General features: G+C 42.9%; 2 protein-coding genes across 4 annotated transcripts in view; both read left to right on the forward strand.

The window, feature by feature from the left end:
- The first annotated feature begins 2,377 nt into the window (after nt 1–2,377).
- On the forward strand, nt 2,378–9,511 carry LOC140117831 (retinol dehydrogenase 7-like). 2 transcript variants are annotated; one of them, XM_072134942.1, is made up of 5 exons: nt 2,378–2,458; nt 4,712–5,043; nt 5,515–5,773; nt 6,780–6,943; nt 8,692–9,511. In XM_072134942.1, the coding sequence occupies exons 2-5, from the start codon at nt 4,734–4,736 to the stop codon at nt 8,910–8,912; spliced, it is 954 nt and encodes a 317-aa protein (XP_071991043.1). In that variant the 5' UTR covers nt 2,378–2,458; nt 4,712–4,733; the 3' UTR covers nt 8,913–9,511. The 2 variants fall into 2 exon arrangements, with proteins under 2 accessions (XP_071991043.1, XP_071991044.1); XM_072134943.1 differs by lacking the exon at nt 2,378–2,458 and adding an exon at nt 2,826–2,957.
- A 697-nt stretch (nt 9,512–10,208) lies between these two features.
- Nucleotides 10,209–25,950, forward strand: part of LOC140117828 (short-chain dehydrogenase/reductase family 9C member 7-like) — a 40,948-nt gene continuing 25,206 nt past the window's right edge. The window contains exons 1-3 of one of the 2 annotated variants that reach the window (XM_072134941.1): nt 10,209–10,357; nt 18,038–18,374; nt 19,049–19,307. In XM_072134941.1, the coding sequence (XP_071991042.1) occupies nt 18,059–18,374; nt 19,049–19,307 (575 nt within the window). In that variant the 5' untranslated portion in view covers nt 10,209–10,357; nt 18,038–18,058. Of the gene's footprint in view, nt 10,358–13,498; nt 13,656–18,037; nt 18,375–19,048; nt 19,308–25,950 lie in introns of those variants that run through there. The other variant, XM_072134940.1, reaches the window with a different exon arrangement.

A 25,950-nucleotide genomic window follows, 5' to 3' on the forward strand; every position in this document is an offset into this window, starting at 1 on the left:
AAGTGTGATGCGATGAACTCGCATTACACTCGCAACGCATGCTGCCCGGATCTCCCGGCCCGAACGCTGCAAACCGGAACTGAACTCAGCATGTCATCACATCACACTCGCAAGTGTGGAACGGGCCTTATGGTGACCAGAAGCTGATCTGGTCCGATCCCTGTCAGCTACAGCTGGATGTCTGAAGCAGCAGTTGACATGGTGATAATGCTATTAGACCTCTTAGATGAATCACTGAATATTCTGATGTATAGTTCATGAAATATGAACTACCTGTATTACTACAAGTGCTTCAGGGTGACCTTGTGGCTTACATTTGTTCTCCACCCAGAAAGTCCTACTCCAAGTTGTGTGTTTGTTTTCCTAAGGTAGAAGATCCCCCTCCTTCCCCTGGAGTGTGTTACACTGTATGTACATGCTTTACGCAGTATCTTCATGTTATTAAAAGGGGGTAAACCGCTTAAATTTACTGCCAATCTTCACGTGAAATATCTTCTTCTTGCCAGCTGCATATAATGGATAATGTCTAACAAATCTGATGATTACTATTTGCTGTATTTTCAAAGGATAAAAATAACAAAAGCAAAACAATCAATAATTTTCCACAGTTCTGTTTTATTCCACATACGTTTTAAACGTGACTCACTTGTGTCACAAGCTGAACCCTTCCCGTTAAGACACAAAATTCTGCACTGAAAGGGGCGTTCCCTTGCACAGTCGGACTGTGCAACACATTTATGTTTATGTTCAACTATGTTAAAGGTGCACCAAAAAAAAGTTGGTGCAAGGAGTGCCAGATTCATGAAGAACGGGCGCCACAATTCATGAATCTGGTGCTCATAGCACACTACACAGAAAAACTGTTCTTTGAGATCCTAAGGGAACACCTCTAGTCTGTACCACATATTTTAACCTCTTATGGATAAAAATATTTTGGCACAGTTTTCATCTATTCGCTGGCAGTCAGTAGAGAGGTAGCAGTGCATGTGTTTTCTCCCTCTACTTCTATGGGACTTTTGTAACTATATGGAAAGAAATAAAAAAATTACTTTATATCGCACACACAGATTACGCACGCCTGCACAGAGATTGCCAGATAAGTCCCTGTCCCCAATGGGGCTCACAATCTAATTATCCTACCAGTATGTTTTGGAGTGTGGGAGGAAAACAGAGGGCCATGAGGAAACCCACACAAACACAGAGAGAACATATACCGTATATACTCGAGTATAAGCCGACCCGAGTATAAGCCGAAACCCCTAATTTCAACACAAAAACTGGGAAAACCTATTGACTCGAGTATAAGCCGAGGGTGGGAAATGCATTGGTTACAGCCTCCCAGTATATAGTCTGCCAGCCCCTGTAGTAGGAAAAAAAATAACACTGTACTCATCTTTCCGACGTCCCCCATAGGTCCTCTTCTGTCTCAAACTGTCTCAGACAGAAGAGGACCTATGATGTCAGATGATGTCAGAAAGTTGAGTTTTGACTTTATTTTTTAGTTGACTCGAGTATAAACCGAGTTAGGGTTTATGAGCACAAATTTTGTGTTGAAAAACTAGGCTTATACTCGAGTATATAAGGTAAACTCTTTGCAGATGTTGAACTTGACCCCAGGACCCCAGCACTGCAGGGCTCTAGTTCTAACCACTGAGCAATAATGCTGCCCCCCCCCCCAAAAAAAAAAGAGAACAAAGTGCTGATTGTGCAGTATGTCTACTGAATATGAATTTGTATAGAAATGGTCATGTGGCTGCTCAACTTATCTGGTCATGTGAGACACGACACAATTTGCACTTTATATGAATGATTATGGATGCTGCACTATGAATATTCTCCAAAATTAAAGTAAGAGTGAACTTCAGAAATAGGCTCGGAGAATCACAAATACCACAAGCAAAAGAAAATCCGTGGTGAGGTGCCGTCCATGCAATATTCTGTTTATATGGGATAAAAACCATTAAAAGTGATATTGAAAACAAAGACACGTTTCAGAAATCAGAAATGGATTCTTTATTAGTTTTTTATAAAGCTTACAAGGTTTTTACAAACTGAAGAAGGATCCGTTATAGATCGAAATTCATCTTTCTTTTTAATATAACTTTTATTAGTTTACAGTAAATACCTCAAAGCCTTAATATTGTAAACACATCACTCCCCTTTGGATGTTCTTTTCTTTGTCCCGTTCCTTAAAAAGACCCCTCACTAGGCTATACTTTGAATTCCCATTGATATAAATGATGAGAGTCACTTTTCCGCTCAATGCTGAAACGAGATTGAGGTATATAGGAGCTTGTTCTTGAGATAGATAATGTTTCCAGAGCTTAGACACACATCTGTCTAAGTTTAACTTGTTAGTTAATATTAGTAGCTTTGTGTGGGTGGTCAGTCCATCATTACAGCCAACAACTGAGGAACAACAACAGCAAAGGCGCCGTAGTGTTTGGAAATTTACCAGGTAAGGATTTTATTTTGTGCTTTTATAGATACAGTGCGAAAATGTGTAAATGTTGAACATATTAACATGACGAGACAGAAAGACACTTAAAAGATGTAGTTAAAGATGTAGTTTTTTGCATGCTAAGACACTGTGGCTACAATCTTCCTGTAGTAAGATGCCCTAGGTTACACAGTTACTGTATATACTTGAGTATAAGCCAGTACAAAAAATCTGCTGAAAAAAACAAACAAATAGTGTACTCACCTTCTGAGGCCATCCCCCGGCAGGTCCTCTTCTATACAGCGATGCTCCGGCATCGTGTCCTCGTGCAGTGCATCGCAGGCATCGTGACGTTAGCCGCTCGCTGATGTTCTACTATGTGAGCCGGCATCGGCACACACTATGATGTCAGCGAGTAGCTGACGTCATGGTGCCTGCGACGGACCGCACGGGGACAGGGAGCTGATGCAGGAGCATCGCTGTATAGAAGAGGGCCTGCCAGAGGGGGCGTCGGAAGGTGAGTACACTGCTTGTTTATTTGCTACAGGCATTATTTGGGGGCAGGGGCTGGCAGGCTATATACTAGGGGTCTGGCAGGCTTTATACTACAGGGGCTAGCAGACTATATACTACAGGGGGCTGGCAGGCTATATACTAAAGGGGGCTGGCAGGCTTTATACTACAGGGGGTAGCAGGCTATATACCACAGGGGCTGGCGGCTATATACTACAGGAGGCTGGCAGGCTATATACTACAGGGGGCTGGAAGGCTATATACTACAGGGGGCTGGCAGGCTATATACTACAGGGGGCTGGCAGGCTATATACTACAGGGGGCTGGCTATATATTACAGGGGGCTGGCAGGCTATATACTACAGGGGCTTGCTGGCAATATACCACAGGGGGCTTGCTAGCTATATACTGGGAGGGCTGTGACCAAGGCATTTTCCACCCTCGGCTTATGCTTAGGTCAATAGGTTTTTCCATTTTTTTTTGGTTAAAATTAGGGGTCTCAGCTTATACTCAGGTCGGCTTATACTTGAGTATATACGGTAAGTGCAAATATTATACAAGTAGTAGAACCATGTTAATATACAATATTCAGATACTATCGATTTGACCTTGAAAGCTCTTCGGTTTGTAAATCTTTGCATCCAGAAATTAGAACCTTGAGATTTCAGCCATCTATCTAGCTTACATTTTATTACCTTGAGATATGATATAAGTAACCTTTGTACAAATCTCCTCTATCGATCACAGTGCCTTGTTAATCATAACAGAAATGTACACAGTGTAGCAATAGTCTGCGCACTGCAAGTCTGGGGGAAGACTAGACATGTGACTGCCAACAAAGAAACATCTCTTCAGGTTATAGTGGCATAGTATCTTACACACAATCTACCGTCATTGATACCTTATAAATCAGAATCAGTAACAGAATACTCTTTGTACCCTGAGGCAGATTCAGGCCCTGTATCTTCTTATAGTCTCCTTTTCCTAAGGATAACTGCTCATGCTGTGGATTATCACACATGAAAATCCAATGTATCCATGCATCCAATACGCGTATTTCATGTGGATTTCCTGTGGCTTTGTCTGCTTAGTGTTGCATATTTTTTTTTAGTATTTTCTGCATGTATTTTACCTGTTTTCTTTCACCTGATCTGACAATAGTTCTAACAAAAATCTGTATTAAAACCACATCATGGTGCATATTTGATATAGATTTGTTGCAGATTTGATGCTGATTTTCACTCTCCCGTAGACTTAAATGTAAAAAATCAATGAGAACGAACAAGAAATGTAACCTGATTATTATTTTATTTTCTGCACTAAGCAAATATTTGTACATTACTTTTTCCAAATCACGTTCCCTTTAATGATACTGTGTTACGCTGCAGATTTTCTGCCCCCAAATCTGTGTATAACATTCTCATGGAATCTGCAACATGCGCAGACAGAATAAAAAAGATGCTTTAAAAATTTATTAATGAGCTGCAAGTGCTCCATGGGGCGTTACCAGAGTCTCCACCAGGCCGCAGCTGCACATGCAACATCCCCACCAGGGTCCAAAGCATGGGGGGCATGTACCCGGGATCTAGAACCCAAAGTGGCTGGCTATGAGGGTGGTTATACTTCTTTTGGATTATACCTACTTGTAGAGGAAAGTGAAATACACAGTTTTTCTTGTAACGTTACATATTAATACTATAACAGCTTGGCTTGACACACCAAAATAATATAAATGAACAACTAACTATATTTTCTTAGGTTTCTTCATTAAGATCCTGCCATGTGGTTCCTGCTGTTTTTGGTAGTTCTACTTCTCCTGTACAGATGGTACATCCAAAGTCAAATCCTAGAAAATCTGGCAGGAAAATATGTCTTTATCACTGGATGTGACAGTGGATTTGGGAATGTGTTGGCAAAGCAACTGGACAAACGTGGAATGAAGGTTTTGGCTTCGTGCCTGACAGATAAAGGGGCAGAAAATCTAAAGAATGAGGCGTCCAGTCAATTACAAACAGTCATTCTAGATGTTGCAGATGGTGAGAGTGTCATCTCAGCTGCCAAGTGGGTTACTAATATTGTTGGAGATCATGGTGAGTGAAAACAAATACTGTATATACTTGAGTATAAACCGACCCGGGTATAAGCAGAGACCCCCTAATTTTAACACAAAAACTGGAAAAACCTATTAACTCGAGTATAAGGGAAATGGGAAATGCATTGGTCACAGCCCCAGTATATAGCCAGCCAGCCCCCAGTAGTATATAAACAACCTCCTGTAGTATATAGCCAGCCAGCTCCCTGTAGTATGTAGCCTGCTAGCCCCTGTGGTATGTAACCTGCTAGCCCCTGTGGTATGTAGCCTGCTAGCCCCTGTGGTATGTAGCCTGCCAGCCCCATGTAGTATACAGCCAGCTAGCCCCTGTGGTATATTGCCTGCCAGCCCCCTGTAGTATATAGCCTGCCAGCCCCCTGTAGTATACAGCCTGCCAGCCCCTGTGGTATATATCCAGACAGTTATGCTTCAAGTAAATTGTTCACCATTTATGTCCAATGTCTTCCAGGTTTGTGGGGTCTAGTGAACAATGCTGGTTTTGGAATTGCATTTGCCCCAAATGCATGGCAAACAAGAGCAGATTTTGCTAAAGTGCTGAACATCAATTTAGTGGGACTTTATGACGTGACTTTGAACTTACTGCCTCTCATCATAAAGGCAAGGGGAAGAATTGTCAATGTTTCCAGCTGTGGAGGTAGATTGGCTGTTGCTGGCGGAGGATACTGTCCATCAAAGTTTGGTGTTGAAGCTTTATCTGATTCTCTACGGTAAGTATAATCTATATCCCTTTGTTTGGCTAACTTGCAGGTAATGTGGATTCCTTGAACATATAAAATGACTGCCACATATCCAAAAATTACAAGAAATTACAAAAATAAAATAGTTAGACAAAAAGCTCCCACGTTTCTTAAAGACCAAATCTAGTCTAGACAATCTGCACTTTTTTAGGGTCAGTAGTTTGCAGGACATTAGTGGAAATCTAACCACCAAGTTGGCTTGGTACACTTAACTAAAACTTTTATTAAAAAGTCGCACAAAACCCCTGCAACCCCTGTTTAAAGTTTTTCCTATGCAAGATCAGGGCTGGGATTTATCTGTGAGCTTTTAACCACAATTTGAACCTAATGCCCCATATTTATACATCCAAATCTGGATTTTAAAGATATATATATCAGGCACAATAATGAAAAATTCTTTGTTGTCTAACTTTGCTAGGCAAGTAGAAAAATCGCACCTTTTGGTGCAAATAAGCAAATGCACCAAAAAAAGTCACAAATATAAGACAAAAAAAAAAAAGAAAAGCCTAAGATAAATGACCGACATAAAGACATATCCCCAAATATGTATCATGCATTGTCAACAGTGTGCAAGCAGTGAGACTATGGAACTCTCTGCCACATTTGCTGTAATGGATGATCATTTGAATATGTTCACAGGGGGGCCTAGATGCCTTTCTGGAGAGCAATAATATCACATCATATGGGAATAAAACTGTTTGTTAGTAGTTGCTGTTGATCCAGGGAGTTTTTCTTCCTACTTTGGGCCAATTGGCATCAGCCTTGCAGGGTATTTGCCTTCTTCTGGATCTTGGCCATATAATTTATAGGTTGGACTTGATGGAATGATGTCTTTTTCTAACCTTTTTTCTATAGATGATTAAAAATGAACATTTTCTGGCAATACTTTCCCTTTACCAAAGATCACCCTCTTTGTCGTGTACTTCGAACATTAAGATCAGTGAGGTCATTACTAAATATCTTTTTTCCTATGCAGAAGAGAACTTCGAGATTTTGGAGTGAAAATTTCTATCATTGAACCAGGTTCCTTCAGGACCGAAATGGCAACTGCAGAACCTCATTTGAAGAATATAGAACACTTGTGGTCAAACCTTTCTAAAGAAATGAAAGCTTACTTTGGAGAACAGTACTATAATCAGTGTAAGTCCTCAAGTTATTGTTTCAGGTAAAGGGAGTGTTTTCTAGCTCATAACGGGAGTCTACCAGCTCCAGAATCATCTCACAAATAAAAGCAGCATTGTTCAATTGCTTGGACTATGTGATAGTCCGGTGACATGGACTGAGCACAGTGCTGAAGACGGGAGTAGGTAAAATAAAGAAAACTCATGTGCCAGTAAATATGCCCTTGATCTTGTAGCACTAAATAGATTATGCATAAATTTAAAAACTAAATTTTCTTTCAAATGACAGATAGCAAAAACACATGCCATACACAATGCTCTTCTTACAAGTGTAATGATTTACCGTCTTTTTCGGACTATAAGATGCTTCTTTAAAGTTAAAATATTTTTTAAACCAATTAAAATATCCCTGTTGGTCCCACTAAAGCACAGCACACACAGCTCTGCATCATCCATACAGTTACACACACGGCTCTGGGTCATCCATACAGTTACACACAGAGCTCTGGGTCATCCATGCAGCTACACGCGCAGCTCTGCATTATCCATACAGTTACACACGCAGCTCTGCGTCATCCATGCAGTTACACACACGGCTTTGCGTCATCCATACAATTACACACGCAGCTCTGCGTCATCCATACAATTACACACGCAGCTCTGCGTCATCCATACAATTACACATGCAGCTCTGCGTCATCCGTGCAGTTACACATACGGCTCTGCGTCATCCATACAGTTACACACACAGATACACACACACAAACAGAAATAGGAACAATCACCACTGTTGCATACATTGTGCACTACTATACACACACACATAAATACACACACAGCTCTACTATACACAAATAAGAAACACTCTGGGAACTACTACATACATAAATAGCTCTACTATACACACATAAGGAACACTCTGGGAAGTACTACACACATTAATACATACACAGCTCTACTATACACATATAAGGAACACACTGGGAAGTACTACACACATATATATATATATATACATACACAGCTCTGCTATACTCACATAAGGAACACTCTGGGAAGTACTACACACATTAATACATACACAGCTCTACTATACACATATAAGGAACACACTGGGAGGTACTACACATATATATATATATATACATACACAGCTCTGCTATACACACATAAGGAACACTCTGGGGAGTACTACACATTTTAATATACACACATAAGGAACACACTGGGAAGTACTACACACATGAATACATACACAGCTCTACTATACACACATAAGGAACACACTGGGAAGTACTATACATATGAATACATACACAGCTCTGCTATACACACATAAGGAACACACTGGGCGGTACTACACACATACAGAACCCTTCCCCCCTCCCCTCTTCTTCTTCTTACCCTGTCCCAGTGCAGCATTTCCCCATTCTTGGCAGTATGTGGTGATGTAAGAAGCATGTGATCGGTCACATGTTTCTGACATCACCGCAGGTGCTGTACCTGTAGGCAGAGGGAGAGAGCAGTGTGGAGCCTCTCTGGGAGATCAGATGAAGTGCTATTTCAGGTCATCATCCAATCTCCATTACAGCGGTCAGGAGGGTCTGGCAGTGCTGGATCCTCCTGACCTTTGCTCTATAAGACGCAGGCACTTTCAGTAGTGGTTGGTAAACTCCTTTTATAGTGTTATATCTGTATTATGCTAAAGTAGAAAACATTTTCTTCAAAAATATGTGAATAATTTCTCTGTTTTGCTTATGAACACAGATTCCCAGGGGTTAGCTTCACTAGTTGGCAATGGCAGTCTCCAACTCTACCATGTAACAGACTGTATGGAGCATGCCCTGACTGCTGTTCATCCATGGACAAGATATTCTCCAGGCTGGGACTGCAAGTTTTACCACCTTCCTGTGTCTTACTTACCTACTGTCCTATCAGATTATTTAATGTGCCGATCATCACCCAGACCAGCACAAGCTGTCATGTAAACATATTTTTATTGATGCTTAACATTTTAGATGTGTGAGAATATGAGAGAATATTGATTGCTATTGTAATCCATATTAAAGGAGTTTTCCCATAAAATAATATAATGATTACCAATCAAAAGACAGGTCACAAATATCATATTAGGGGAGTTTGACAAACAGCCATTATTGAGCTACACCGGATGTACTAAAATCACCTGATGTTTTCAAGCAGTCCTTGACAAAAGGTGAGTGGGTACTGCCCTTGTAATGGCAGGAGTTAAACTTTCATGGGTAAATGCACAAACGGTACCAACTGGATCGACCCATGACATGGCTGAAGAATACCCAGACCTCACCTTACAATCCTGTTGGTCGATACATGGACAGACCACTTAAAAGTATAGGCCTAATTTTTTCACTTCACAAGGTCCATTTTTGGTGACGTGCGGGTCATCAGAGAGAAACTTTGAGCTTTGTGCTTCCCATTCGGTGCCCCGCACCTTCACATTCACTTTTCAGAAAACTGAAGACATGGCATGATAGACCTATGGATTTAAAATAAATGAAAATGTAAGAAATTGGCATGCGGTTGGACAGTTTGTTGCACTTGAATAAACCTTTAACTCTGCATGTGCTCTTTTGATACCACAGAAAAACCTCTGAGACGACCATCAGAAATTGGACTAAAAAATAATCTTCTTACTAAAAATGGATAATTTGTATAGATGTGGCAATGACTGTTATTGTGTGGGAGATTCCTGCATCTTAGTAGATCTAGACCTCATGCCGGAAGGTCAGACCTTGTGCAGATTTCAGCTGTAGTCTCCACCAGAGATAACAGTATAGTAAATATAGTGGGTCAGGGTGTTGATGCCACCCGCCTAAAGTGGCATGCAGGACAGAAAAGCCTCAAAACAGGTAGAGATATGGTTTTATACATGCCTTCACCAGAAAACTGAAGAAGGCATTATATATATCTCCCCAACTGTCTAAAACCAAATGCCAGCCAAAAATGTTTTGACTAATATGAATTATATAAGCTTACAGTTGGCATGTAAAGGTATAATGTTAAGCAAAATAGCTTTGTTGAGCAAGAGCAAGTGCAGTTTGAATACAGTCTTAAAAAGATGCACCCAGCCCTGGAGCCGACTTCAGGTGTTCAGGTTCATTGATGCAATTTTTGAAGCCAAAGCCTGGCGAATCATGCCAAGAGAGAAAGTATGAAGGAGTGATGCTACTCCTTTTCATTTCCATTTATCCACTCCTGGTTTTAGATTCCAATCTGAATTTGTATGCTTACACTTTTTCAACCCACTTATAAACATGATGTGAACTGCTGATCATCCAAAATCAGGCAATGCTTACCACCAGGAATTGCTGAAACTCAATCCTCACCAGGAGATTGTTATCTTCCAATCTGCTACGGAAATCATTGCCTAGGGATAGTGCAATCCAAAAAGTGGGCAAGTATAAAGCATTATCTAAATATTCAAATAGAAGATGCCTTACAAATGTTTTCATTTCTAATAAGTATAGTACTGACACTTTAGTAGCAACCACCAAAAATTCTGAACAGAGCTTTAGGGTGTGGTCACACTGTGCGTTCTTGGTCCTATCTAAGTGCATTTTCAAATGCATTTTTAGTGAGTTTAAAAATGCCCCAAGAAAGCACTTTGGCCATAGCCGTGCAGGCATAGGTCAATGTAAGAGGGGCACACGTCCGCCGCGATGGAGAGGAGAGCCAATGCATTGCGTACGGGCAATAACACGGGGAAAGATAGGACAAGTCCTATCTTTTCCCCATGTATGTGGCTCTGTGCGACCATTGCCATCTATGGGGGATGTAGGTATGGCCGCAAATTTGCAGCCGTACATACGTCCTCCTACAGTCGTGTCCTCACGTTCAGTTTTTCAGATGCAGTTTCCAATGTCCAAATCAGGAGTTGAGTGAAAAAAAAGAGAAGTAGCATCTCTCAATGATATGCTCATTGCCATTATGATCCACACCTGCTTTTGGCTTTAAAAACTGCATCTGAAATACTGAACGTGTGAATGCACCCTTAGGATGATGGCACACATGGCGTTTTGAACCCATTTTTGGCCCGTTTTTAAGCAGTCCGTTTAAAAATGCATGCGTTAAAAACTGTCTAATTGGTCAAACCTGTCAAAAACTGATGCGTTTTTTAACGCATGCGTTTTTAACGAACTGCTTAAAAACGGCTTAAAAACAGGTTCAGAACGCCCACGTGTACCATCACCCTTAGGGCTAAACTGCCCTGAAATTCTCTGGGAGAAAGTTATCATTTGGAAACCGGAGGGTTTTGGACGCTAAAAAGTTGTGTAGTGTTTTATACGACTTTTTACAGTCAAAAGTTGTAAGAGGCATTACTCCCCACTTACCTAATTTAAGCTACAGAATTATTTGCATTACCTGCTAGCGAATTTATGAACTGCCTAGTGTACCCATCCTAAGCCCTGCCCTGTCACGTGTTGGGGAAGTGGTGTGAGGGTGATGCCACACTTGGCGTTTTGAACCCGTTTTTGGTCCATTTTTAAGCAGTCCGTCAAAAAACGCATGAGCTTTTGAAAATGCATCCAGTTTTACTTAAGATAATTGATAAAACCTGTCAAAAACGTATGCATTTTTTAACGTAACTGCTTAAAAACGGACCACAAACGGGTTCAAAATGCCATGTGTGGCATCACCCTCAGGAAAAGAAAATCGGGGGCCATTTATCCGAGCTTCTTCTTGCAAAATATACATAATTGCGATTATTTTCTCCTTCGTACCATCTCCACACCAAGTGGGCATGGATGGGGGGACGAAGGGGGCATAGCTAACGCCTCCTGCCCAATGCCTGCACATTACATAGGCTGTGCTAATGTTTATTTCTTTTGTGCCTCCATTAAATACAGATGCGTTTTTTTAATGTTCATTTCATTCATGGTTCAGTTTTTTTCCGCAAAGCTTATTCAACATCAGTAAGAAGGCAAACCACCTGCTTCCCCAGCATCATCAGTGAAAAAAACTGACTGCAGAATCAGGTTTTTATTGGCGAACCCAAAGACTTCTATAATCATCGGTCATCCGCAAACATGAAAAAAGTAACTACCAATAGTGGAGAGCCGCATATCATGAAACTACTAATACTGGAGACCCCCAGAGCAGATAATAATACTGAAAATCCCCAGAGCAGATAAATACTGGATACCCCATAGCAGATAATAATACTGAAGACACCCAGGGCAGTTAAATACTAGAGACCCCCAGACCATAAAACTACTAATACTGGAGACCTCCTGAGCTGATAAATACTGGAGACCTTATAGCAGACAATAATACTAGAGACCACCATAGAATAAATCTACTAATACCGAATACCCCAAGAGGCTCTTAATATTTTTCATGGATTACGGATCCATGGAAAATCACATAAAAAATATAGGATCAGTGTGCCATCAGTGAAAATCAAGGATAGCATAGTCAGAAAAAAAAAACGGACTTGTGAATAAGCCCTTCTGTCACATTTATATCTTGCACTTTAATTGCTTTTCAAGCGGAAGGAGCAGAACTCGGATGACATTAGACCTTAACGTTTGCATTTGAGAACTAGCTATCTGTGTTTTGTATTATTTACCAGCAAAACATATGTTGAAAGTTCTCAAATGTAAGTTTTTAGTTCCAAATGCATCTGTGATCGGGCAAAATTCCAAGTAAAATGCAAGCTTCAAAATGCAATTGAAGCGCAACATGTGAATGCAGTCTAACGGTTATGGTGCCATCCTACGGGACATAAATGATCCATGGACCATTGTTTGGGCGAGTCGCTGACAGCAGGGCCGGATTAAGGGTGGTGGGGGCCCCTGGGCGCAAACTGGTGGGGGCCCTTCCAGCAATGTTTTTGGAGGTCTATAGCCCTATAGTATGTAGCCTGCCAGCCCCCTGTAGTATGTAGCCTGCCAGCCCCCTGTAGTATGTAGCCTGCCAGCCCCCCGTAGTATGTAGCCTGCCAGCCCCCCGTAGTATGTAGCCTGCCAGACCCCTGAAGTATATAGACTGCCAGACGCCTATAGTATATAGCCGCTAGACCCCTGTAGTAGAAAGCCACCAGCCGCCTGTAAACTTTAGCCGCCAGTTCCCTGTAGAAAATGGCGATCTCGGCGATCTCCCCCAGCGAAGGCAGCTGTGTCTCACTGACACAGCTGTCATCCTAGACCCCTATGTGTGTTGCGGGTGGCCACGGGCCACTGTGTATTGCACACATAGACAGTCAGCGACTCAGCTGAGCTGAGTTTCTGACTGTCGGAAACTGGTGGGGGCCCCTTAAAAAGTGAAAGTGGTGGGGGCCCTGGGGCTCGAGCCCCTCCTTTAATTCGGCCCTGGCTGACAGTAATAAGACTGCTGAAATAAGTCCTGCTCTATCTTTTGTGACATATTTGTGTAAAGTGAATGGGGATGAGTGCTAGCTGTAAAAAAAAAGTAGCACACATCCTTATTTAACGTTTGTGTGCACGTAGCCTTAAGGCAGTTGCACAAGGGAGGATTTGGAGAATTTTGGTAATCGGTGGCCATTTCACAACTAGTTTATTTTCTAAGTTATGTGCATCAGAGGCTTCTACCTCCTCCCTCCTCATCCTGTTGGATGAGCTACATACCCTACAGCAGATTAAGAGTTCTGCCAGAAATAGCACATTAGCAGCAGCCCATAGAACAACTGAATCTTTCCATACGGTAGCAAGATACAATCAGCCCTTGAACAGGTGAGTTTTTGGTTTATTTGGATTTACCTCTAGGTAGTTCTAGAAGTTTATTATTGCAGGAATTAAACAAAAGAAAACAATTATTTTACACTGCTTATGATACATTTAGGGTTTTTACACATGGGCAGAATTTGCAGCAGATTTTCTAATACGAGAAGGGGGAGGGGGGAGTAGAAAAAACCCAAGACCACTTGTATGGTCTAGACCTTTAGACTGTAGTATTCAGTTAGCAGAGTATAAGGCTGTAGTATTCAGTACTCAGAATGCTTGAGTGTGTGTGTTGTGTGTTTTTAATGTTAGTGGTGCTTAGGGATTGGGCAAAATTTGAGTCGTTTGCTGAGCTGCAGCAGCATCCTACTTACAAGTGTCAAATAAGACAGTTCAGAAATAAGTATGCAGGTGATGTGCGCTCAGGAAGAGTCAGATTCAAGCAGTGGAAATACTACAACTAAGGTGTGTATAGAAATAAGTTGTGTATAGAAATATTCTGGGATAAGGGAATTTCTAAGCACTAGCGGGGGCAGTGAAGCAGAGGATAATCTAATCCCTTGCTCCCTCCCTCTCTGCTAGTGACTGCTCTTGATTTGTGTACAGGGGCTGCAGTGCTGACCTCATCTCAGGGCATGAATGTTAGGGATAGTATAAGAGTTACCATTGGTTTCCCGGGCTTTCTGCTGGTGGCTGGGCTGTGGTTAGGGATGTAAGTGTTAACACTGCACCAACCTTCCAATAAAACTGATGACAATAACCATACTATGGCGTCCCGCACCACATAGACAAGTCACACCCAGCTCTCTGACCCTATAGATATAACAGTACATAACCTGAGAGCTGTCTCACACTAGAAGGTTGGTCAGTGAGTACAGTACTGATCTGACACCTCACAGGTGTTATGTCTTCTGCTTCACGTCCAGAATCGTCGTAAAATCTGGTTGCAGAATTTTCTGGCAGATGTGTTCAGCTCTGGGAACCAGATCCCCCTCCTTGCGCCCCTAAAAATACCACAATTACTTACAGTATAATGTCACCTGGATAAAACAATGTCCCACACTTCTAAAGAATCTACATAAGAAACACGGCTTTGCCCCCAGCATATCAAAAAGTACATTGTTACCCCCAAATATATTACTGTACTACAGTCCGTGAATAAATAATACTGTGCCATTAAAAAATATGTGTGTATTACATAGCCTGCCAGCCCCCTGTAGTATATAGCCTGGCTGGTAGGCTATATACTGCAGGGGTCTGGCAGGCTATATACTACAGGGGTCTGGCAGGCTATATACTACTGGGGGCTGGAAGGCTATATACTACAGGGGGCTAGCGGGCTATATGCTACTGGGGGCTGGCGGGTTATATACTACAAGGGGCTGGCAGGCTATATACTACAGGGGGCTAGCGGGCTATATGCTACTGGGGGCTGGCGGGTTATATACTACAAGGGGCTGGCAGGCTATATACTGCAGGGGGCTGGTGGGCTTTATACTGCAGGGGTCTGGCAGGCTATATACTACAGAAGGGCTGACAGGCTATATACTACTGGGGGCTGGCAGGCTATATACTACAGGGGGCTGGCTGGCTATATACTACTGGGGGCTGGCTATATACTACAGGGGGCTGGCAGGCTGTATACTACAGGGGGCTGGCTGGCTATATACTACTGGGGGCTTGCAGGCTATATAGTACAAGGGGCTGGCAGGCTATATACTACAGGGGGCTGGCAGGCTATATACTACAGGGGCTGGCAGGCCCCCCCATACACATTGCCACCCCCCTCCAGATTCTATTAAGGCCCCCCCATACACATTTCCCCCCAACCCCATACACATTCTTCCCCACCCCACCACCCCATACACATTTCTCCCCCCCACCACCCCCAACCATTGCGGCGGCATCGAGTACTATTGCAGCCACTGGCAGGGGCCCCTGATCGATACAAACAGAGGCCCTTGCCATAGTGCCAGGTGTCGGGGCCCACCAGGGGATTCACTGGTACCCCGGCGGGCCAGACCGAGCCTGCACACTGATGTGAACACACATTGGGGGAGATTTATCAAGCTGTCTGAAAGTCAGAATATTTCTAGTTGCCCATGGCAACCAATCACAGCTCAGCTTTCATTTTACCAGTGCTCATGAATACTTTAAAGTGGAGCCGTGATTGGTTGCCATGGGCAACTAGAAATATTCTGACTTTCAGACAACTTGATAAATCTGCCCCACTGACTTCTTCCATATAGTGCTTTCCTTCGCACATAGGTCAAAAATCAGTGCTTTATTTCCGCCACGATATTTCTTTTAAAAACTCCCTTTCTGTACATATATATAAGACTTGTGTGTCTACTGAATTTTTAAAGTATTTCTAAAATAAAAGTTAATTTTAATTCTCCTTGGTCTAAGGACCTTCAGTTTGCAGCAATGTAAAATTGGTAACTGAATGCGGCAGATTTTCAGCACAGATTTAGCTGTGGAAAATTTATAGTAACTTTGTAAGCAGTGAGTTACTATGCTGACAGTGTGGCCTAATATTTGCAATGAATCCATCACATCTGGCTGGATTTACCATAATTATATTTGACTGTAATGTAACATTTGGCCACAGCACCAAATTGTACTGTGCAGATGATACCACATTTCCATATATGGATAAGAAAAGTGAACTGTACACTCTGATCGAAGAACAAAATGGATTACAGATATATTATTTTGTGGCATCAGCAGATGAGATGCTTTTCGTAGATGCTAATCTAATAAGATCCCACAGACTGAGCAAAGTGCAGTGGATAATTCATCATAGTGAATTATGATACAATTGGGGACATGTTTCATAGTTTGTTTCTTTGGTGTATAATAGAGACATTTGGAAGGTCTTTTTTGCGCCTTATGTATGGCCTTTTTTCTTGTGACACATGTTCAGTTTTTCTTATCTTGGCAGGTGAAAATTTTGGCTTTTTTTTTAACTTTTTGTTGCAAATGTCTCAAATCCACATGGAAACAAATCATGTGAGGGGGTTATATGGAGGAGCGGACACTGCTTTAAATTTTGGATTTGAGGCAGTGAACTGCATTTTTAAGCACTGTAGTCACACCCCAGGGAGATGTGATGCCTCACATATGAGGCTGCGGTCACATGAGGATGAGGTCACATGTTGCGTTTTGAAAGACATTACGACAGCTGAGTTGATTTGCCTAATTAAATTACTGTTAACATTTGCGTTTACAACACACGTGTTTTGAACCTGTTTTTAGTCCGCTTTAGTCCATTTTTAGTCATGCGTTTTCAGTCCGTTAAAAAACAGCGGTTATTTTGAAAACGCATCCGTTTTTGTCTGGTTTTCGTAATTATCTTAATTAAAACTGACAAAAATGAATGATTTTTCAAAAAACCGCATGCATTTTTAACAACGCACACGTTTTTTAATAGACTGAAAACGCATGACTAAAAACAGACAAAACGCCACATGTGACCTCACCCTCAGAAGTAAGTAATACATTTTAAAAAGTAAATGGAAAAATGTATGAATAAAAATAAAATGGTTTTAGTGTGCAAAATTTTAACATTTAAAGCATGTGAAATAATACCAATTTACATGTTAAAACTGGGTACATAAAAAAAATCTTCCTTTGTACCTGCCCTGGACCAGGTGCAGATTTGCGCCTAAAAAAGTGGCAAAAATAAGCAAAAAAGTGAAAGGTTACATAGAAAATCTGGAAAATAAAGATAAATAAGGCACTGCACAAGGGGTATGCCAAGGTATACTTGAAAAACGACAGGAAAAGTTGCAGAGAAAAGTCACAAGAAAATTAGACAATTTTAATAACAGAAATAAAGATACAAGTTCCCCCAATGAGTTCCTATCAAACAACAGCACCGACACTGTAAGGCTACATTCACACGAATGTAGCCTAACAGTGAGTATACGTCAGTGCATGGGAGAGGAGGAGGTTGGGGGCTGCCCACCTCCATAACAAATAGCACCACACTGCCGTTCTTACAGCCAAAGATGGCCAACACGCAGCCCCACAGTTTTCCCTGTCCCATGCAGGATTTGTCTGCAGTCTTCTGTTATTGTCATTTGCATGTGAATAGTGATGAGTGGATCCATTCCAGAGCCCAATCTGATCCCAGGTGTTACCAGTGGTCGAACTCTGAATCCAAACTTCTGGCTGAAGTTCAGGTTTGGGACCCACAATGTCTGGCATGGACCTCTTTTTGTGGGCAAATATTATTATTCATATTCTCCAGGACTTTTTACTTTCTTTATTATTGCTGTTTTATAATGTTGTTTTATATTCTTTTAGCATATGTAACATTTTTTGTCTGTATGCAACATCTTTTACTGGCCCAGTACATATATCTCAAAACTTATTGAATTTTATTGCAGGATACAGCTGCCTTACTGATCATGTGGCTCCTTGTGCTGGTGGTATTCCTGCTCCTGATCTTCTTGTATAGATGGTACAGACAAAGTATGATCCTGGATAATATCACAGGGAAATATGTTTTTATCACTGGATGTGACACCGGATTTGGAAATTTGCTGGCAAAGCAACTAGACAAACGTGGAATGAAGGTCCTGGCTGCTTGTCTGACCGAAGATGGGGCAGAGAACCTAAAGAAAGAGACCTCTAGTAGACTGCAAACCATCATACTGGATGTTACCGACAGCAAAAGTGTCAGCTCTGCTGCTGAAAGGGTGTCAAAAATAGTTGGGAATGAAGGTAATTATTTTTTGCTTGTTTTTTATTATTTACACAAAAATATTTGCATGTTTTTTAGTATTTTGAACTAACTTAAAAAAAGGACCAAAAAAAGGGTTTTATATTTTCCCCTGTCTTTTATCCTTCTTCATGTAACTAGAAAGTGACACTGTGCTGTTTTTTTTAAATAAAAAGAAAAAAAAAAGAAAGTGAATCTGTATTTCTGATGCTGGGCAAGACCCATAGAGAAACATCCTTCCTTTCCTTCTTGGCAGAACAAGTTCAGATGTGTGTCACTAAATGTGAAGAAATAAGGTTTTGCAGAACATTGTCACAAAGCCGTATACTATGTGACACGCCAAGTGGTTTTGCGACAAATTGCTGCATTTCAAAGGGTTTGATAGCATATTGCAATTAATTAGTTTAAGTTCACCACCAAACCTCCGATAACGCAAGCAGACACTGCCGCGATGTACACTAGAAATGCTGGAGCGCTCTCAAAGCGGTCTGGCGCATTCATGAGGGGGGCGGTCCGAGGCGCTGCCACAGCCACTCCATAGCCCGGCTGTGACTCCCTAGTGCCGTTTTTAAGGGTGACAGGTCCTCTTTAAAGTGATTGGAGGATCAATTTTTAGAACTGAAGACCCATGTGTTTTAGTAACTTAATAGTCACTTCTATTTTTTCTTCATCACAGGGCTCTGGGGTTTGGTTAATAATGCCGGGTGCATGACTGCCTTTACTCCCAATGAATGGCAAAAAAAGGAAGATTTTGTAAAAGTCATAAATGTGAATTTGATTGGTATGATAGACGTGACCCTACATCTACTGCCTCTTGTAAGGAAAGCTCAAGGACGTATTGTGAATGTATCTAGTGTTTTCGGAAGATTGTCTACAGTTGGCGGTGCATATTGCATCTCCAAGTATGGCGTGGAGGCTTTCTCTGATACTTTAAGGTGAGTTTTTATATAGTCTTTTAACATTGGTTACAGTGGTGCAGATGAACATCAATAAAAATGATTGCAAAGCATTGTATATCCTGTTATTTTTTGAGGAGTGTCTTCTAGGCCTGTAATGCCACTATCCCTATTACACCAGAAGGCAGGTGCAATGGAAAAGCAATCTACTGTATAAATAACTAGGTTTAAAATCTAGGGAGCCTAAAAATACTTCAGGTATGTTTAAGAAGTGGGTTCCAGCAGTCCGTGAAGGCAGCATGGGGCCAGCTACTTGGGGCATGGAGTAGCCTTAGCCACCAAGACCTCACCGAGGCTACTCCATAACGCAAGTAGCCTCTAAAGGTAATTAGTCTATACGGTACATGAAATTGTATATTAAATTCAAATAGGCTAGTTTTTCCAAAATAATAAAAGTCTGTGTCTACTAAATAAGTATATTTCCTTTAAACAAATGAATGCACATAGAAGTACAAAAATGAATCACAACACATTGGGGCTCATTTACTAAGGGTCCGCGGAGAGCATTTTCGTCAGGTCTCCCGACGATTTCCGTTTTGGGCCGCATCGCGCCAGGGATTGTGTTGCATGCAATCGGATTTTGGCGCATCGGCGCCGGCTTGCATGCAATACAAATCAGGGGGCGGGCCGTCGGACAACCCGATGGATTCTGACTGCGCGCGGGATTTAACATTTAGAATTAGACACACACTTACAAGCACCGGGAAGAAGGTGAACTCCGGCGGACCTTGGCGGGGAAGCAACGCATGCAGGAACTGGGGCGCACGAGCTTCGTGAATCGCGACAGACTTAATCTTCGTCAGACCGTCTGAATTGGGGATCGCGACAGGACCCGGTAATTAAATTTGCCCCTTTAAGTATACTTATGTTCGATAAAGCCCAATCCAATTTAAAAATATTCATCCCCTATGGTGAATTCTGTAACAATAGTAGAGATAAATAGAGCCAATCTTTGCAGTCACCACAAGGGTAATTACGTAATGAAAGAGGCTGTACCTATCACCACATGAAAATTCATGGTGAGTATCATAAAATATAACTTTTATTACAGATATATTAAACCGTTTTACTCTTACTAATACTCAAAAAAATTGCTATCACCTACATCCCTAAGAAAGTACAATATCTCCACCATCCAAAAAGCAACAAAAGGTCATAATATATGCCTATTGTGCAGCATGGAGAGACAGACATGTAAATACATACACATCAGAAAAGTATAACCTTATGCGGAGTCATGACCTGATACTATAAAGCAGTGGTGGCGAACCTATGGCACGCGTGCCAGAGAGGGCACGCACAGCCCTCTCTGTGGGCACGCGTACCATCTTCCCGTTCCATTTCCCTGTTAATCACTGCAGCTCAGGCAATGCAGGAAAATCTGCCGCTTGCCGAGAGCTTCAGTGATCTCTCATACTGTAGTCTGCATCTGACCTGCTCTGTGCTCACAAGTGCTGCCTTAGACACAGAGCAAGTCAGTGCCCGCCCCTCAACTCCCTCCCCCTCCTCCCCTGCAGCCGGGAACTCCGTGAGAATGAGGGCAGAACATCCGGAGCTTACACAACGCCCGGTGAGTACATGGAAGCAGCAGCTGTTCTGTGTGCGTTACACAGGCAGCAGGCAGCTTTGGGACACTAAACAACTACAGGTCCTTATTGTTTAGTGTCCCAAACTGCCCTGTATGACAGCTTCCCATGGTCACAAATCTACTGCCCCTGGCTGGATCCCTTGTTGCTGTGCCATGCTGCCAGTGATGCCAGGGTGCACTACACTGCCCTCACTGACAGCATGGCACAGGTGCCCCCCTCCAAATTGAATTCAACAATCCTTCATATTGCCCCTGATATTTGGTCACTGTATGGGGGTAGTGCTCTTCACTAGATGGGGGTAGTGCTCCTCACTGGATGGGGGTAGTGCTCTTCACTAGATGGGGGTAGTGCTCCTCAGTGGATGGGGGTAGTGCTCCTCAGTGGATGGGGGTAGTGCTCCTCAGTGGATGGGGGTAGTGCTCCTCAGTGGATGGGGGTAGTGCTCCTCAGTGGATGGGGGTAGTGCTCCTCAGTGGATGGGGGTAGTGCTCCTCAGTGGATGGGGGTAGTGCTCCTCAGTGGATGGGGGTAGTGCTCCTCAGTGGATGGGGGTAGTGTTCCTCAGTGGATGGGGGTAGTGTTCCTCAGTGGATGGGGGTAGTGTTCCTCAGTGGATGGGGGTAGTGTTCCTCAGTGGATGGGGGTAGTGTTCCTCAGTGGATGGGGGTAGTGTTCCTCAGTGGATGGAGGTAGTGATCCTCAGTGGATGGTGGTAGTGTTCCTCAGTGGATGGGGGTAGTGCTCCTCACTGGATGGGGGTAGTGTTCCTCAGTGGATGGGGGTAGTGCTCCTCAGTGGATGGAGGTAGTGATCCTCAGTGGATGGGGGTAGTGTTCCTCAGTGGATGGGGGTAGTGCTCCTCAGTGGATGGGGGTAGTGCTCCTCAGTGGATGGTGGCAGTGTTCCTCAGTGGATGGGGGTAGTGCTCCTCACTGGATGGGGGTAGTGTTCCTCAGTGGATGGTGGCAGTGTTCCTCAGTGGATGGTGGCAGTGTTCCTCAGTGGATGGGGGTAGTGTTCCTCAGTGGATGGGGGTAGTGTTCCTCAGTGGATGGAGGCAGTGTTCCTCAGTGGATGGGGGTAGTGTTCCTCACTGGATGGGGGTAGTGCTCCTCAGTGGATGGTGGCAGTGTTCCTCACTGGATGGGGGTAGTGCTCCTCACTGGATGGGGGTAGTGCTCCTCACTGGATGAGGGTAGTGTCCCTCATTGGATGGGGGTAGTGCTCCTCACTGGATGGGGGTAGTGCTCCTCACTGGATGGGGGTAGTGCTCCTCACTGGATGGGGGTAGTGCTCCTCACTGTATGGGGGTAGTGCTCCTCACTGTATGGGGGTAGTGTCCCTCACTGGATGGGGGTAGTGCTCCTCACTGGATGGGGGTAGTGCTCCTCACTAGATGGGGGTAGTGCTCCTCACTGGATGGGGGTAGTGTCCCTCACTGGATGGGGGTAGTGCTCCTCACTAGATGGGGGTAGTGCTCCTCACTGGATGGGGGTAGTGCTCCTCACTAGATGGGGGTAGTGCTCCTCACTGGATGGGGGTAGTGTCCCTCACTGGATGGGGGTAGTGCTCCTCACTGGATGGGGGTAGTGCTCCTCACTGGATGGGGGTAGTGCTCCTCACTGGATGGGGGTAGTGCTCCTCACTGGATGGGGGTAGTGCTCCTCACTAGATGGGGGTAGTGCTCCTCACTAGATGGGGGTAGTGCTCCTCACTGGATGGGGGTAGTGCTCCTCACTGGATGGGGGTAGTGCTCCTCACTGGATGGGGGTAGTGCTCCTCACTAGATGGGGGTAGTGCTCCTCACTAGATGGGGGTAGTGCTCCTCACTGGATGGGGGTAGTGCTCCTCACTGGATGGGGGTAGTGCTCCTCACTGGATGGGGGTAGTGCTCCTCACTAGATGGGGGTAGTGCTCCTCACTAGATGGGGGTAGTGCTCCTCACTAGATGGGGGTAGTGCTCCTCACTAGATGGGGGTAGTGCTCCTCACTAGATGGGGGTAGTGCTCCTCACTAGATGGGGGTAGTGCTCCTCACTAGATGGGGGTAGTGCTCCTCACTGGATGGGGGTAGTGCTCCTCACTGGATGGGGGTAGTGCTCCTCACTAGATGGGGGTAGTGCTCCTCACTAGATGGGGGTAGTGCTCCTCACTAGATGGGGGTAGTGCTCCTCACTAGATGGGGGTAGTGCTCCTCACTAGATGGGGGTAGTGCTCCTCACTAGATGGGGGTAGTGTCCCTCACTGTATTTGCTGCTGCTTAGTGATATTATTGGTGATATTGGTCTGTTTATTATCAGTATGGTGGTATTTATCATGTTGTACTGGTAATGGTCATGATACTACTTTATTATATGTCCCTTATAGAGGGGGATTGTCGGTAATTATAGGCTCAATAGCCGGGTTGGCACTCTGCAATGATAGCGTAGACTTTGGTTTGCAGTTTGGGCACTTGGTCTCTAAAAGGTTCGCCATCACTGCTATAAAGAGATGTCAGGTATATTTAGAGGGAGAAATAGTATCTTATGTGAGGATAATTGGGTACATCCTCATGCATGCAGTGTAATAAATCCATAATTACACCTTAGATGAATACATGGTGATCTGTATATGTATCAGTATATCCCCAGACTACCGCATATATAAAAAAACAAAAAGTGCATCAATCATATAGCATATCATACACCCTATCACTCCATGTGGGATCATAGTGGGATCCACTACCAATCCTGGAGGGTAGTGGAAGCCGGCTCAATTCTATCGTTCAGAGGAGTGTATGTGTCCCTTATGTGTCCCTTATATGCTATAATGTCCTTATCGATGCCCAAACTCCCGTCCTAATAAGGACGGTCCACAGCTGTCCCTGAAATATATCAAAATCCCAACATGTTTCGTCTGCTGTAATGCAGATTCATCAGGGGACCAAAAATTGTAGTAGTACTCTTGTTAGATATGATGCTAAAAAACAGAACAGTGTCTCCATTTCTCATACAGCCCGGCATAGTGAAAACCGGTTGCGTGGCTGGCGTGTGCAGGAGTCTACTGCACATGTCCGGCTGTTTTAAATAAGCTGTCGCGCTCAGTCCACTAAATCCTGCCCACTGTCACGTGACTATTAACAATCACGTGATAATCACGTGACCGGTCACATGGCAGCGGAGGGCCGCATCCTCGGTTATGACGCTCAACAGGCTGGGTAAGTATACGCCCAGGGAATCCATCCGCTATGTCACTTGCCCGAAGGCCAAATATAAATAAGATAAAGTCGCCAACATTACTCTATCCACGCTTTATACATATATCAGAGCTTTGTATATGCCCGATATTCGTAAGATTAGCAGGTGCGGATACTTGATTATATTTATCAGTACACAGAAAAGCAATGTAAAATTACGCGACTGAATCTTATTCTATATGCACTAGCAAGGTACAAAACATGATATTTCTGGCAGTAGCGTAGTCACTTATACAAGTGTAACACTGATATAACAATTAAGATGAATATTCATAAGCTAAATCATGGATACAGTGGCCAAAATAGGAAAGTAAATTCAAATCTCGAGAAACATTGCAGCATAGATTCAACCAACAAATAACACATATGGTGAGAGGTTCACTAGATTCATATAGCATAAGATGTAATCATTAAATACATATTTAGTCATATAAAAGTTGAAGAAATTGGTCTGAAGAACAATTGCTATATGGTTGCTTTCAGTGTGATATTGACCTATTGCTAAAAATTATATTTACCTGTTTTGTTTTTTTGCTGTGCTAAAGATAGCTCACATTGAAGTCACTAATCTATTATACAAATATAATCAAGATAAACCAATATCTGCCAGGCAATACTGCTTGATAAATGGGCACACAAGCAAGAGCATGTGTCTTTATGTAAATATCAACACAACTAATGCTAGACTTTTCTCCAGTCATAAACTTGTCCCAATAGAGGCAAAGCACAAACCTATACAACTATTGTACAGCAAAGCACAAAGCTAAAATATGTAGAAATATCTGTGTAATATATTACTGCAATTTGATGAAGTTCTAAGATGTTTCTAGTGCTACATTTATGAAACGCAATATTTAGCTACTAAATGTATGACAGAATTCCATTTTCATGTTTTGTTTGCATATTAGCAAAATTTAACAGCTATCTACCAATACTGGGGGATATGGAGTAAACTATCCCCAGTTAGAATCAAAAAATACAAATTGGTACTATGCTCACAAGCAATTATAAATATTAAATACATTTTATTAGTTATGCAAAAAATTATTAATAACAGCAAATTTACAAAGCATGGTAGTTGTACAATGGGAATACATGATTAAAAACAGTGCATAGCCACATATAGAACAAGCAAAGTGCCATAGGGAATAAAATGAATCCGTATGGAGTAGGAGACCTAGTAACTAGAGGTAGAAGACAGCTATACACTCACCGGCCACTTTATTAGGTACACCATGCTAGTAACGGGTTGGACCCCCTTTTGCCTTCAGAACTGCCTCAATTCTTCGTGGCATAGATTCAACAAGGTGCTGGAAGCATTCCTCAGAGATTTTGGTCCATATTGACATGATGGCATCACACAGTTGCCACAGATTTGTCGGCTGCACATCCATGATGTGAATCTCCCGTTCCACCACATCCCAAAGATGCTCTATTGGATTGAGATCTGGTGACTGTGGAGGCCATTTGAGTACAGTGAACTCATTGTCATGTTCAAGAAACCAGTCTGAGATGATTCCAGCTTTATGACATGGCCCATTATCCTGCTGAAAGTAGCCATCAGATGTTGGGTACATTGTGGTCATAAAGGGATGGACATGGTCAGCAACAATACTCAGGTAGGCTGTGGCATTGCAACGATGCTCAATTGGTACCAAGGGGCCCAAAGAGTGCCAAGAAAATATTCCCCACACCATGACACCACCACCACCAGCCTGAACCGTTGATACAAGGCAGGATGGATCCATGCTTTCATGTTGTTGACACCAAATTCTGACCCTACCATCCGAATGTTGCAG

This window comes from Engystomops pustulosus, chromosome 2 (assembly GCF_040894005.1).
Source record: "Engystomops pustulosus chromosome 2, aEngPut4.maternal, whole genome shotgun sequence".
NCBI classification, from domain to species: domain Eukaryota; kingdom Metazoa; phylum Chordata; class Amphibia; order Anura; family Leptodactylidae; genus Engystomops; species Engystomops pustulosus.